The 15,705-nt window shown below is 35.8% G+C and overlaps 1 protein-coding gene across 1 annotated transcript in view; it reads left to right on the forward strand.

Moving 5' to 3' along the window:
- Positions 1 to 247: 247 nt before the first annotated feature.
- LOC107013340 overlaps positions 248 to 15,705 on the forward strand; it is a 38,172-nt gene continuing 22,714 nt past the window's right edge. Inside the window, exons 1-2 of the mRNA XM_015213271.1 lie at positions 248 to 481; positions 656 to 918. Of these exons, the coding sequence (XP_015068757.1) occupies positions 248 to 481; positions 656 to 918 (497 nt within the window). The remainder of the gene's footprint in view (positions 482 to 655; positions 919 to 15,705) is intronic.

Raw genomic sequence — 15,705 nt, forward strand, 5'->3', positions numbered from 1 at the left:
ACAACATCATGCTTTTACAAAAATAATGCAAACAATCGATGCTGGAACAACTGCAATATTCTTTGTGGATGGACCCGGGAGAACTGGAAAAACATACCTATACCGTGCATTAATTGCCAATGTTAGATCAAGAGGTATGATAGGTTTGGCAACAGCAACCAGTGGCGTAGCTGCTTCAATCTTACCATGAGGACGTACAACACACTCAAGGTTCCCTCTTCAAACAAGTGAATCAACTATGACAAACATGTCAAAGCAAAGTGGTGCTGCCAAATTGATTAGAAAAGCAAAAGTGATTATATGGGATAAAGCACCAATGGCCAAACGACAAACAATAGAAACAGTCGAAACGAGCTTCAGAGACATAATGGACATCGATAAACCATTCGGCGGAAAAGTCATGGTTTTTGGAGGAGATTTTTGGCAGGTGTTACCAGTAGTTCCAAAATCAACTCGAGCAAAAATTGTAAATGCAAGCTTGGTAAAATCATATCTCTGGCCTTTGATGGAGAAGATTTAATTTACTAGAAATATAAGAGCAAGAACAGATCCAACATTCAGTGAGTTCTTACTTCGAGTGGGTAAAAGTGATGAACCAACAATAAGAAAAAAATTAATCCTCCTCCCAGAACAATTAACAATCAAACATTCCCAGGATGGAATTCCAGAAGAATCCATAATAAAAGACATATTTCAAAACCTGCAAGAAAATGCTGCTACAACAAAATATGTCACTGAAAGAGCTATTTTAGCAAGCAGAAATGGCCATGTAGATAAAATTAACAACAAGTTAATATCTCAATTCCCAGGTGAAAGCAAGAGATTCAATAGCTTTGACTCAGCAGAAGATAACACAAACAACTATTACCAAGAAGAATATCTAAATACTTTAACACCAAACGGTCTCCCACCACATAGGTATTGAACATAATACATTACAACTTACAAGAGGCGGAAAAAATAAAAAAAATGGATAGATTTTGACATATCTTATTAAATGCCGGTTAGAATTGAAGGAAAATGCACCTATCATGTTGCTAAGGAATTTGGACCCTTCAAGTGGCTTATGCAACGACACACGAATGATATGTCGAGGTTTCTCTCAAAATATCTTGCATGCAGAAATATCAAGTGGTCATTTTGCAACAGAACATGTGTTTCTTCCAAGAATACAACTATCACCACCAGATAATGAAGGATATCCATTTAAATTCATTCGAAAGCAATTCCCCGTATGCCTTTGTTTTTGCAATGACTATAAATAAATCTCAAGGTCAAACAATTCACAATGTTGGTTTGTATTTGCCCCAACATGTTTTCTCACATGGTCAATTGTACGTGACGATATCAAGAGGGATATCTATGTCCACAACAAAAGTACTTGTCCTAACAGAGCAACCCAAACGTCAAAAAGGAACGTACACAAAGAACATCGTCTATAAGGAAGTTTTAGGTACGATAACCCCATATACATATATGGTCATTCTAACACATATAATTAACTATTTACAGATACTATATACAAACAACATTACATTGCTTCAAATCACAGGTTTAGAAGACGCAAACAAACCTATGCAAACATAATGGATTCTTCAACAACCCACACTCTTCAATTCGTTAGGGTCATTTTCGGAATATTTCTTTCAATACTATTATCAACTTTATTAACATTATATTCTATTATAATGTTTAAATATTAGTATTATTGACAATTAACCGTACTTTCGTACTTCTATTTAAACACTTCATATTAACTGCATGTTATCGTTCCTACTTATTAGTAAATGCGTCAAATATTTTTCACCATACAAAATCACTAATACCTCATGTAATCATCAAAAGACTAATTAAAACAATGTACACTTCTACTACATCAATAACAATTCACCCAATCATCAAAACACTAATTTACTAAAAAAAATTCACATAGAATGATATACTTACCATAGCTCACACGTGCAACGCACGTGCCCCTGACTAGTGTGTGTATATATATATATATATATATATATATATATATATATAATATAGGTAATATGCATAAGTACCCCCTCCCGAAATCTCAGAGACACACTTATACTATACTAAGGTCCTATTACCCCCCTAAATTTATTTTTCAAATAATTTTCTACCCCTTTTCGGCCTACATGGCACTAGATTGAAAAAAATGTCAACACATGCTGGGCCCACAAGATAGTGCCACGTAGGATGAAAAGGGGTAGAAAATATTACTTATAAATTAGTTCAAGGGGGTAATAGGACCTTAGTATAGTATAAGTGTGTCTCTGAGATTACGGGCATAGGTTGAGGGGGTACTTGTACATTTCCCTAAAATATAAGTCATAATACATAATTAGATTCTAAGTCTCTTTTGCCATCTTAGACTCAACATCAATAGGATAAAATAGGGACACAACCCTTTAACATCATAACATAATATTTAATATATTACAATACATTGAATATAAACTTGACATAGGAAATCCTTGATCATAAGGATCCCTTTATTGAGCTTGGGAAACACATATCAAGCCCTTTACTTTAGAGATATCCTTTAAGCATCCATTACCTACACTTTGCGTAAAAAGGCGAAGAAGAATGGTGTTAGTACAAGAAAATGCACTAAGTATGACAAATATGCATTTAAAGAGGACATTTGGTTAGAAAACCATGCATCATGCTTTTTAGTAAAACTTCATAAAACATTGATACAATAAGTATAACATAGCTCATATACTTCACATAGGCATAGAAACTATTCATGACATTCCACAAAGCCACATAAACCATTTAAGACACATAAAGCCACATAATTCATTTTAGGCTCATTTAGCATTTCATGACTTTATTCATTCTTTTAACTTAAATCCTTTAGCACTAAGTAAACCTCTAGTAACACTTGGTGCAATGTATGAATAGTGTCCCATTCCACTACCCACACTCAAGCATCACCTTAAGGTCACCAAGGTGAACATTCACGTAACCCTCCTTAACATCAAACATCTTTACATATACATAGAGACATAGCATATCATGACACTACAACCTTCACGTAAAACTCAACATATTGCATGAACCTTATATAAGACTCATCCCAAGACAACATACAATTCAACACTACCAATAACATCATAATAGGCAATAGTCAACAACTACATGCTTGGACTTCACTTTACTACAACATCGTAAGACCTTACTCGTAATTCCAATCTAAGCCTACTAGTGCAACGTACTTGTGAAGTACCATAACCTCATATATACTAAGTAAACTCACAAAGAGACCACAAGAATGATATACTCCATATATCATCAAGACAAGTATAGACAACTTCATACATGCCAAGTATGACCTTCATCATATAGTAAATAAGACAAACATCATGCATATTATCACAAAAATTGGTCAATATCATAATGTCATGCATAAAAGAAATATAAATATACATATAGAACACCTTCCTATAACTCCCTTCAAGAGCTACTAGTGCAATGCATAGATAAAGTCCCATACACTCACCTACACTAAGCAACTTCCCTTAGGTTATCCTAGTTAGGGTTCATTACTTTACTTCCATTGTCCATTTTACTTTAGGGAATTGCTAGCTTAACCGAGAATAAGACCATGTAAGCTAAACATGGAATTTGATGTCATTCCCTCACACCAAAATAGGGTATCTTACTTTCCAAGGTAAGACGTGAGTATCATTCTAGCGTTTTAGGTGGATCCACTAGCTAGGTCCTATGGGAAACATAGTTATGGAAACTTGGGGGTATACATGGAAACCCTCTTTATGCCTATTGGGAATTGTAGTTATCCACCTCGCGAGGACTAAGGTGAACAAGCTTTCCCACATTGGAATAGGGCACCCCTCATCATCAAGTTCACTCGGTGCTAAGCTAACTTTCCTTTATTGAAAAGTCTTTATTAACTTTACTGCTTAAAAATAGATTTATGAGGTATAACTCCTTATATGCTTAACTCATAGGGTATATATTAGAATGTCCTTTCATCAACCTAATTCATGTAAGAAAACCTTTCACATGAACATAGCATATTCAGGCACAATCTAGTTTAGAGTACAATTAAGAATAATTTTCAAGAGACTCCCTCTTTACTAGATTATCAAACATGCTTCCTTAGATGCATTCATGTGTGTGTATGTGTATTTACATGAGAATACCTTTAAAATAAACACATTTAGACACTACACCTATGCATACTTCATCATAACATTTACTTTCATATTCATAGCTTAGTCATGCATTCATATTCATGTACATAGAGTAATCACCCTAGGAGTTATTCTATCAAGGTAGACATGTTCCATGTATAGGCAAAATGCATACCCTTACCTATACTAGTTCACCTATCAAGTCATCCTAGTTAATATACATATCTTACTTCATGGACGTATACTTTGCATGCATAGTAGTAGACGTTAGTGCATATGAGAATTATCCTTTCATTAGACGCCATAAACCTAGACTACTCATAAACATACATGAGGTGTGAGTGTGTGTACATTGGTAGACATGATAACATAATGGCTATCAATATAAAATTAAGGCACCCACCCTCTTAAGACCACATTATACACTCATGCATAGACCACACACCACATTATAGCATAGGAGACAAAACTTCATTTACATTGCATCCAAGAACCCTAACATTGGCTAAGATAACACATTCATATTGGGGCACATAGGTAGGGGTCATTTACCATTATTAAATCATCAATGGAAGAACATATATCATACCTAACCCTAACAACTTCATTCAAATGTATTAGACATTATCAACACCTAGAACATGATACTAGCATTGAAGACTAGACTTAACACTTCATAGGTGTGATCATCATAACCACACTTCATAATTCATAACTCTCCTTCAAGTCCATGATCAAAACATATAGATATATAGAAAATAAGGTAAATACCACCAATATAAGTGGACCATACCAATCAACACAATTCAATGTTAATTCTCTACTAAATAGAGAGATCTAGGTCAACTCACCAATACTTCCAAGATATGATCACCATTTATCAATTATCAACAATTCATCCAATCCTCATTGATTCATATTCAATATATATAGATAGTAATAGAAATAAGAAATTCAATAAAATCTAGTCACAATTCAATTAACATGGAATCAAGATCACAAGACCCACATTATATGCCAATTTGAGAAATTAGAAGGATCATGGTTTTTTTTATGGAATTGGATAGAATTTAATCTTAACATCAGTGATTAATCATGTATTCATCATTAGAATGCTTTAGAATTCAATTTGACTATGAGCCTATGGCTATATTGAAAGATAGGAATTTTGATCATGAATTCTCTTTGAAAACCTTTGAAGGAACTCCTTAGATGAATGGATAACTAAGGATAAAGGATTAACATACCTTATTGATTGAAGACCCATGAGAAGTTTGAGAAGAAACCATGAAAATCCAGCCCTAGCTTGAACCTTGAGTTTTCCCTCCAATGGAGGTTTGAGAGAATTTGGAAGAGAAGAGAGATTTGGGATTTTGATATCTTATTGGGTGTTGGGGTTTTTACTTGGGAAAGGGGTTAAATAAGTCCTAGAAACAGTTTATAACCAACTCCCAAAGATACCAAAACACCCCCATAATTATTGGGACTTTTAGACATGTCAAACTTGACTTTAAAACGACGCAACCGAATCTGAGAAGTGGCTGTGCGTCGCGGGGGCAGATCCTAATTTTTGCCTCACTAAAATTTTGAGGAAGTGGACCTCTGGTAGGGCACACGACGCACAGGCACACTCAGTTCCAGGTGCGCGACGCGTGACAGCATCCACTTTTTGCTGCTGCACGCTGCCTTGAGCAGCTTCCTTGTCCAACGTTTGGGTCCTCCTAGGGGGCCCTTAGGGTGGTCCTCGGGGAGTCGTACCCAGACGTTTTGACCCTTAAAATATCTAATAATATGATAGGATCACCTATACTGTTTGTGAACTCCCCACAACACATAAAAACAAGGCAAACATACAAGGACACACTAGCACGTCTAAAGACTAACTTTCAAACGTTGTGAACGTTCTTGGACGTTTGACCTCCAAACCACTTTAAATCAACTATGCACACTATAAAACACTTAATTAAAACATTAACCTTTTTATGCACATGTGAGTCTCTAGTCACCTTACTTCATTTTGAGAGACCTTACAGTATGGATATATGCAAGTAAAACATTTGAAGATATGCACAAAGGGACATTTTGTTATAAAATTTCTAAGTTCACTTTAAAATCCTTTATTCACATTCCAAGAACATATACAAGTCCACAACACAACAAAAATAGGACATATTCATATTCATGTTCAAAAGTAACATCATAATAAAGCCATTGGCAACTTTTCATGTGTAGAGTCCATTTCATCAATACATCACAAGATCTTACTCATAACCCCAATCCAAGTCCACTAGTGTAACGTGTATGTGAAGCCCCATAACCCCACATAAACCAAGTAAACTAGCAAAGAGACCATAAGCATTGTCTTTTACCTCGTACATCACCATAACAAGTGTAGGCAATATCATGCATAACAATTTAGAACAACATCACGTATCTTAAGTGGAACCAACATCGTATAAGACCAACATTACATATACATAAATAACCAACCCTAGAACTCCCCTCAAGGTCTACTTGTGCAATGTATAGGTAAAGTTCTATACCATTACCTACACTAAGTAACACCTCTTAAGTAGCATGAGCTATTAACATGTCATCTTCTTACTTACATTAATTCATTTTACTTTTGACAAACTTTGCCATAACCGAAATAGACCATGTGAGCTAAACATCGAATCCAACGTCATCCCCTCACACCGAAAGGAGGGTGTTCTACTTGCCAAGGTAGAATATATACATCATAATAACATCTAGGTGGTTCCACTAGCTAGGTTTCCTATGGGGGCACATAGTTAAGGAACTATGAGGTTGTTACTAGAAACCCTTTTTATGCTAATTAGCATTGTAGTTTCCACCTCATGAGAGAACATAGTGTGAACCTTCCTTCCTTTGTGAAGGAAAACCTCTCTTTGTTAAGTTCACTCGGTGCTAAGCTAAATTTACCTTTTGAAGTATCTTTAAGCCTTTCTTAACATTAATGCATATCATAGGCCTTAGGAGTTTAACCGCTCATATAACATGTTCGTAGCTCATAGGTTCTAGGATGAGAAAGTCCTTTCATCACAAACCCAACACCATGTGATAAAATTACATCATATCATAACCATAAGATGCACATAGGAATTACCTTCAACCCCTTATAATAGTACATCTATCATCATCTCACAACCATAATATTCATAGCATGAAAATACATTCATAACTTCATCATTCATACTTCAATTAACCAACGTTACCAAAGATAAGCGAATAATACTTCAATAACAAATTCATAACCTTGAAGGTCATACCAATGGCCTCCATGACCCATTCAAGACTTCATTCCAAAGCAATGATGTGTATCCATAAATTCAAATATCATCTTCATTGGATAGTCAATTATACAAGAACATACTCAATTACATCACCTCTAGTCATTAATCAACATAATTCAAGAGCTAGGGTTAGGAGAAGAAGGACATTCATGGATTCTGAAGAATTAGATCAAGACTTAAACAATACATGATATAAGGCTCCATGAAGTAATAATACAATTAACACCAATATAACAATTGATATACTAATCATTTTTAAGCAATTCATCAAACAAGATCCAAGATTTATGAAATTGAGGACGAACATGGGTGCTATGGAATTTCACATTAAAAACAACAATTACTCATATCTATACACTTAAATAACCCTAATTAATCATAATTCATCATAATTGATACACAATTTAGGATTTATAAGAAGACCCATGTATAGAGAAAACCCTTGAGTTTTGGGGATTTGAAATCATGTTTGAATGGACCTCTTGGGGAAAAGAATCCCAAGACTGAAAGGGTCCATACTTTGATGAAGACTTTAGCCACGAATTTGAGTAGAAAAATTGGAGAATTGGTCTTCTTATTCAAGCTTCAATGCTCTTCAATGGAGGTTAGGTAGAGAGAGAATTTAGAGAGAGGTGAAAGCAAATTTGGATTTCAATATGAGTATTTGATTTGGGTAGGTAAAAGTGATGTAAAATTAACTTAAAATCAATATAGAACCATACCTAAAATACCCAAAATACACCTCACTTACTTAGACCTTTTTGTGAAGTCAAACTTGACTTTAAATTTTTGAATTTTCGTCGTGGACCAAGTCCGCATCGCATAGCTGTCCGTCAAGTTTTATGGAATTAATTTTTGAGACAGTAGAGTCCATGATGACGTATGCGGCAAGGATCAAACATATTTCCCATGGGGGAGTTAGTCCGCAACGCGGACATGCTCTTTCCATGTACAAATGCTTGCTCCCTTGGGCAGCTTTTTGGCCAATGGTTGGGTCCTCCTCAAGGACCTATAGGTGGTCCTTGTGGGGTTGCACCTAGATGTTTTGATCCTAAAAACATTATTTTACCTATATACAGTTATTTACAAGTTTTAGCCTTCATACGACACTCCCAAACCTTCACAAGACTTAAGGTCATATGCTAGTTCAATTTCACTACTTTCCGGAAATCATGGTCGTCCGTTGACGTTTAGGATCTAGTAATTCTAAATAAAGTTTATTACATAAGTATAGGTCAAGAAACACCAATTTAAACATCATTCATTAAGTGAGGCTCTAGCCTAGGTCAGTGGATTTTCAGGTATAACATTACTCAGCGGAAGAGTTAAACACAAGAGGTAACTCATGAAATAACTTGAAAGTAATATTTAGCAAAACTGGAAACTCATGTACTAAACATTTATAATTGAAATGAATAAGAATAAAAAAACTATGTTATCTGTCTATCTATGAAGCCTCTAAAAACAAAGAGGGATGTTGGGATAGAACCCCCAATAATCCTAACAACTTAAAATAGAAAATATGTGATAAAAAATGTCTTCCATAATGTAAGGAGGCTTACCAAATGACTTTGAGCTGTTCACTGGATCAACAGTACGCTAGATGCTGATCCTAGTACCTGCGTCTACATCATGAGACTATGCAGTTCAACTGACATCGGTACACTAAATGTACGAGTGTGCGAGTTGGAATGCGAAACTCAACTTTAGCTTGAAAAGAATATGAAGGGAACAATTGCCTTGACACTTCTCAACTCAATGAATAACTTAAGTCAATATAAATCAATAAGACACATGCAATANATAGCTTTTAAAATAGTTTAAAACAACTTAGTTCATTAAAGAAAGTGCAATAAGAAACTCAACTTTACTTGTGTAATAAAGTGACATAGTTTCTGTGGGAGATTCTCTAACCGAAAACCACCACTATGAGCTTAAGTGTTGATAGATCATCTTGCTCACGCTGCCAGAACTCTCCAATACATTGCTGTCGCATATAACTACTTGACTTTGTGGATCCACTAGCTTAACTTAAGTGATCATCTAAAAAGTATGATCCTTTAATACCCATGATGACTACATGGTTTATGAAGACTTGAGTTACTATGAACGCGCATCCCAATATCGGTGCTGAATTCTACTCCCAAAAATATACTTAAATCATGTATCATTAAAATAGCTTCTTTCTTTGGGTTGAGATAATTACTCAACACTTAGCTTAAAATCTCTCTTGGAATCAATGTTCTCTTTCTTGTTCATATGTTAAAACATTTATGAATTCTTAGGAAATATTTAGTTCCCTTATAACTTTTTGAAATGAACTCAACTCTTTACTCTTTACTTAACTTGAAAACTTGAATCTTAAAAACAAAGCTAAAATGTTGCTATAGATTCTTGAAAACTTTTGAGGACTTTGCTTTGACTTGCTTCTTAACTGTTAATCTTGAATCTTAACTTCTATGACATTGATCTTAACTTTCATTGAATTGAATTATGGATTCAAGGTTCATGATCTCATGTTTACGGTTGATTTCATGATGTTTAGAGGTACCTTAGACTGTTTAAATCAATTAGGAAACATGGGTACATCATGAAGGAACTAGTACGAAAAGATGAGGGAAGAATGGGGAGAGTTGGCGTCCCTGGTGCTTTGAGAGGCTTGGGGTGCCAGCCCTCAAACTTGAGAGAGCTGGGTCGGGTGCTCTGGCTGTCGCGGCGCCCTAGATGCCAACGGACAGAGATTATATTTTGGGTCTCCTAGAGGCGCGACGCGCTAGGGCTCTTTCGAGGAATTGTTCGACTTCTCTCCTTCGTTTTTTATCTCTAAACCCTCTAAACTTCTATTGTTCTTTTCCCAAATACTTAGGATCATTAGTACTATCTGTAGCGACTCTCATAATGAAATTGGTTTACCTAGAGCTTTGCAAGTGTTTAATAATGAGTTAAAATAGTGAATTTATCATTTCAGGTCAGTTTTGTAAGTTTGGAAGTTAAACGTCAAGGGACGACCAAGACGTTCCAAACTAGCCTTATGTTTGCTAGTGTGTCCTTGTTTCTTGTACATGATTTTAGGTGTTTTTTGGAGTCTAAAACAAGTCGGGATGGCCCTAGTACCTAGAGGGACATACCAAGGGTAAAAATGTTGTAGTACGATTCCTCGGGGACCAACCTAAGGGTCCCCAAGGAGGACCCAAACGTTGGACAAGGAAGCTGCCCAAGACAGCGTGCAGAATCTAAATGTGGGGGCCACCTCGCATCGCGCGCCTGACACTGAAACTGCCTATGCATCGCGCGAGTGACACGAGGTTCACTGCATCAAAAATGGTGAGAGGAAAAATCAGGAGCTGCCTCCGCGACGCGCAGCCACTTCCCAGATTTGGTCGTGTCATTTTTAAGTCATATTAGACTTTGTAAAAGGGTCTAATTAGTTGGGGGGGGGGGTCTTTTAGGAAGTTTGGGGATAATTTGTGGACGATTTTAGGTCATTTAAAACCTCATTTCCCCCACCAATTCAAACCTTCATGTTCAAAACAAAAATATCTCCAAAACCTTTCCTCCAAAGTCCTCCATTGAAGAAGCTTCAAGCTCCAAGGAAGAAGAACAAGTTCTTCAAGTTTCAAACCCAAATCTCGTGGGTTTCTTCATATTAAGGTATGGTAGTTCATCCTTGAACCTTGTTTCATTCAAGGAGCCTTTCCAAAGAGATTTCAAAAAGGGTTTCAAACTCCAACTCCTTCTATCTTTGACTCTAAGCATGGTTCTTTGCATGAAAACGTTATAATGGATGAAATATATTATTTTCAATGTTAATTGATGATTTTAAGGTCAAAATCCCAATGAAACCATGCTTATGCATATTCTCAACTTTTGGCTTTTGGAGTGGGTCTAATGTGCATGATTTAAATATGGTTTTATTTATGTTACGTTGTGATTAGATACTGCCTTAAATGCTATTTTATGATGTATTGATGGATAAATTGAGAAAAGTTGGTAACGGATTGGACAAGGGTGGTTGTTCTATTTTGTTTAGTTCTTATGGTGGAATGATCTTGAGTGGTACGGTCCACCTTTGGTGGCGGTGTTTATTTGAAGTACATTAATATGTTTATGTATGTATATTGTGAGTATGACCTTGAAGGCATAACATGTGAAGTTAAGTGACAAGTATGATGTATATGCATGATATGTATTAGGAACTGGACAATGTATATCTGGAAGAGGTTATATCTAAATGAAGTATATGTATATGTGAAGCATGATAGTGGGTGTTACGATGAAAGCAAGGTGAACATGATTATAATTCAATGTCATGCATGATAGGGGTTATGTGAAAGGTGTTCTCACATGTACTCACACACACCTTAGCTGAATAAAAGAATGAAGTTAATTGTTGTGTATGAATGAGAGTCTATTGAAAGATTTTTTCAATAAGACTCTAATGAATATAAATGGGGGATTGTACGGTAGACACTCTTCGTGAGTAGAGATTAAGTGTTTAGACCACCCTTACTATTCAAAGAATATGAAAGAGGGGATTTTTAGGTGAACACTCTTCATGAGTTGAAATGAAGTGTTTAGTAGCAACCTCACTATTCCCAAGAGCTTTCTAAGATAGGTTGGAGGTGGGATACCCTTCGTGAGTTGAGATGTGGTGTTCAAAAGTAACCTCTAGGGATAAGTACCCTTTGTGAGTTTAGATGTGGTGCTAAATATCTATCCCTTAAACTATAGTTAATTGAATGTTTAAGACTCCGTGGGGGAGTTATGCTTAACACTAAGAGGATTAGAAGAAGGGGTGGGTACACTTCGTGAGTTGAGATCTTGTATTCAATGTACCTTTTTAGATGAGTACTCCTTGCTAGTAGAGAATGAGTTACTTAGAAACAATCTCCTTATCCATTTACTATGCGCCCACATAGGTGTACCTATTGGAAAATCCATGTAAAGGCTAAGAGAATGACCCTACCTTACGAAAGTGGGGATTCCTTATCCGGTTGGGGTTAATACCGGGATTCCATGTCTAGAGCTCATGGTCTGTGTCAGTTAAAGCTATCTCGTACAAATGAACGTAAATGAAATGAAGTCTTCTTAAGGGTGTACTACTTAGGGTAGGTGGTGGTATGTGACGCTATATATCCATTGCACAAGTAGGCATTTAGAGGGAGTCTTGGTGTGTACTTATGTGAAAATGTATGAGTGGGTCATTATGTGATGTAAATGAAGTTATGTGACATAATGTCTAATGTCAAGAAAGCATGTTAAGGTTATGTCTTGTCTAATGAAGTTTATGAATGATGAATGTGATGTCCCTAATGTAAGGGAATCCTCAAGGAGCCCTTGGTGGGAGTAGTATTATGGGATTCAACTTTCACATTGCACTACGTGTAACTTGGGGGTTGTCTTGGAGAAAGGTCCTTATGTGAAGTCCTTGAATGCAGGTATGTTTCTCTAGTGTCTTTGATGTTGATTGTGGGCTTGTTACCTGTGTGAAGTAAGCTTATCCCTGGTAGTATTGAGGATTACTTAGGTGTGTATTCAAGGGATTGTATGTGCATTTTTTTCATGTCTTACCTTAGTGAGTCTTAGGATAACTTTGGGTAGAGAAGCTTCAAAGGAAATGAGTTCACTGTAAGTTGTAACGGAAATAGTTCACTGTAATGCTTTTATGAGTTCACTGTAAGGTGTAGTCTTGTGTTAAAATTATGGAGGTATTACCTTATGTGATAAATGATGATGTATATGTTGTTTTATTACTATATTCATGAAGGTTTTACTTAAATATCATGAAAGCTTTATTTCAACTAAAACATCCTTTTTACATGTGTTTTTGCATAATGCCATACTTAGTACAATGTTTATACTAACCCTATACTTTTCTATACTCTATAAGTATAGGTTGGAGGCAAGTGGAAATTTAGAAGGCAAGCTTGGGAAGTTGACTCTCTCATGACTCTGTATGTCCTCATATATTCGAGGACATAGTCTATGTTTCTTTAGTTCTTCTTCAAGATTTATTATGTATTTCTTTCAATGTAAAGAGCTGTGACCTTGAGATATTTATGTTTTGTCTTTAAGTTTGTTTGTGAAGATGAGACTTATTCCTTAGTAATTTATAAAAGATTTTCTTCTTTATATTGTTGTGAAAAGATTTAAATTCCGAACTACTTTTCATATCTTATGTAATGAATGATAGCTAAGAGGCTTGTACAAGACCTCCGAAGGGTCAAGTACATCGTGTGACGACTCTAGAGTGCTCCCTTGTCCTAGGGTGTACTTGCGGGTCATTACAAACTTGATATTTGAGTATATGGTTTTGGGAAATAGTTTAGGGTCCAAAGTGTCACAAGCCACTTCTAGTAGAGTCTTGTTCATTGGTGTGAGTCGTGACACATCTATGAGCGAGATGCTATAGGATGATAGTGTTTCTCTTTCTTTATTGCTCTTATGTTGTGCCATAGAGCTTAACTCCATATGATTTCTCTCTTATTTACCTTGTCCAGTGGAATTCTAGATATGATTGCTTGGAAGGGGTGATGTTGAAAGGTATGAGGGAGAAAATGTGAGTTTTGATGATTATGTGGTTTTGTGACTAGATGAGTAGATGTAAAGTGAGTTTGGAAGATTTTGATGTGATTCCATATATGGCTATGTGTGATCTATGAGATTGGGGTATTCTGATGGGAAATTGTATTGTGGTGTAGTTCTAGCATGATAAGAGTTAAATTGGTAAAATGATGTACTTTTTGGGGATAATGAGTTATCTTGTATGCTATGTGCAATAATGGTAAGAAGCCACGATGTAGATGTGAGGAGTGTTGGAGGAATATGGCAACAGTAAGAGTGGGAAGTTTCCCTTTTGAATGTGTAATGGTTTGTAGATGTCATTGTGTTAGATTAAAGTTCTTGTGTAGGCTTATTCCTAATAAGGAGGAATTATAGTATGTTTTCCTAGAAAGGTAGTTTTGAGGTTATGCTAGCAAAAGGTTGAATTAAAATAGCTAGAATGTTGTTTCCCAAATGAATCTACCTTAATGGGTGGAAAGGGAAAGAGGAAAATTTTATTCCATAAGTTTGATTTATGTTGTGACTAAGAGTTGAATGAGGTGATGTTCAAGAGGGTTTGTCTAAGCTTGAATCCTAAGAGGAGGGTGTTATGCTTGACTAATAAGGTTGATTGTTTGTCTTGATGTTCATAAGTTAAGGTTAGTATGTGTTTCCACCTTATGAGAGGTATAGTAAGATTTTGAAGTATAAGACCTTGAAGATGATTGGTAAGGGTCTTAACAAGAATTTATGAGAATGGGCTAAAGAGCTAATTCAGAATAGACGCCCCGGTAAGTTAAAGTTCCTTATGGTTGTTTGATTTTCCTTAGATGACTTTACGAAGTGGGGGAGAATGAGTTGAGTAGGAGGGTGGTTGATATCCTTATATTTTCCTTCTATTCTTACTCAAGCTTGAGACCAATATTCTTAGTAGTTTGCATATGTTTTGGAGTCTTGCATATGAGTATGAGTAGCATGTCTCTTCATGTTATGAGTATCCTTGATGATATGATGTTTTGCATGCTCTTGATGATTTCATGGTTATTTGAGTATATTTGTAGTTAATCTATAATCTTCCATGTTAATTAGTAGCTAATTATATTGCTCAGTTGCTTCAAGATTGTTATGTTTATGTGCCAATGTGTGATCTGAAAGTTATTACATTTTAAGCTTCGAAATGGTATGATGATCATGTCTAATGTTGGAGAAGGTAGTTCCTCCATCAAAGAAATGAAAATCATGAAGTAAGTGTGTGCTTTGAATTATGCAATTTGTTCCAAGAGTATCCTGTGTTGCAAAATAAAATGCTTAATGATATGAAGTTGGTGTTCCTTGTAAGTTGATGCATTTATTATGGATGTTTTGACCATGAGGTTATGTGTTATATGCTGCTTATTGAGACCTTGATGTCCTTAAAAGTGTTTACTGTTATTCGAGGATGAATTTTTTTTTAAGGGAGAATGTAGCGACCCTCATAATGAACTATATCGAACTAGAGCTTCGCAAGTGTTACATGAGTTAATAATGAGTTAAGATAGTGAATTATAGCATTTGAGGTCAGTTTGGTAAGTTTGGAAGTCAAACGTTAAGGGACGACCAAGACATTCGGAAACTAGCTTGTGTGTGTGCAAGTGGGTCCCTATTTGTAGTGCCTGATTTAGGTGTTGTTTGGA

The sequence above is a fragment of the Solanum pennellii genome, chromosome 3 (genome assembly GCF_001406875.1).
Source record: "Solanum pennellii chromosome 3, SPENNV200".
NCBI lineage: Eukaryota > Viridiplantae > Streptophyta > Magnoliopsida > Solanales > Solanaceae > Solanum > Solanum pennellii.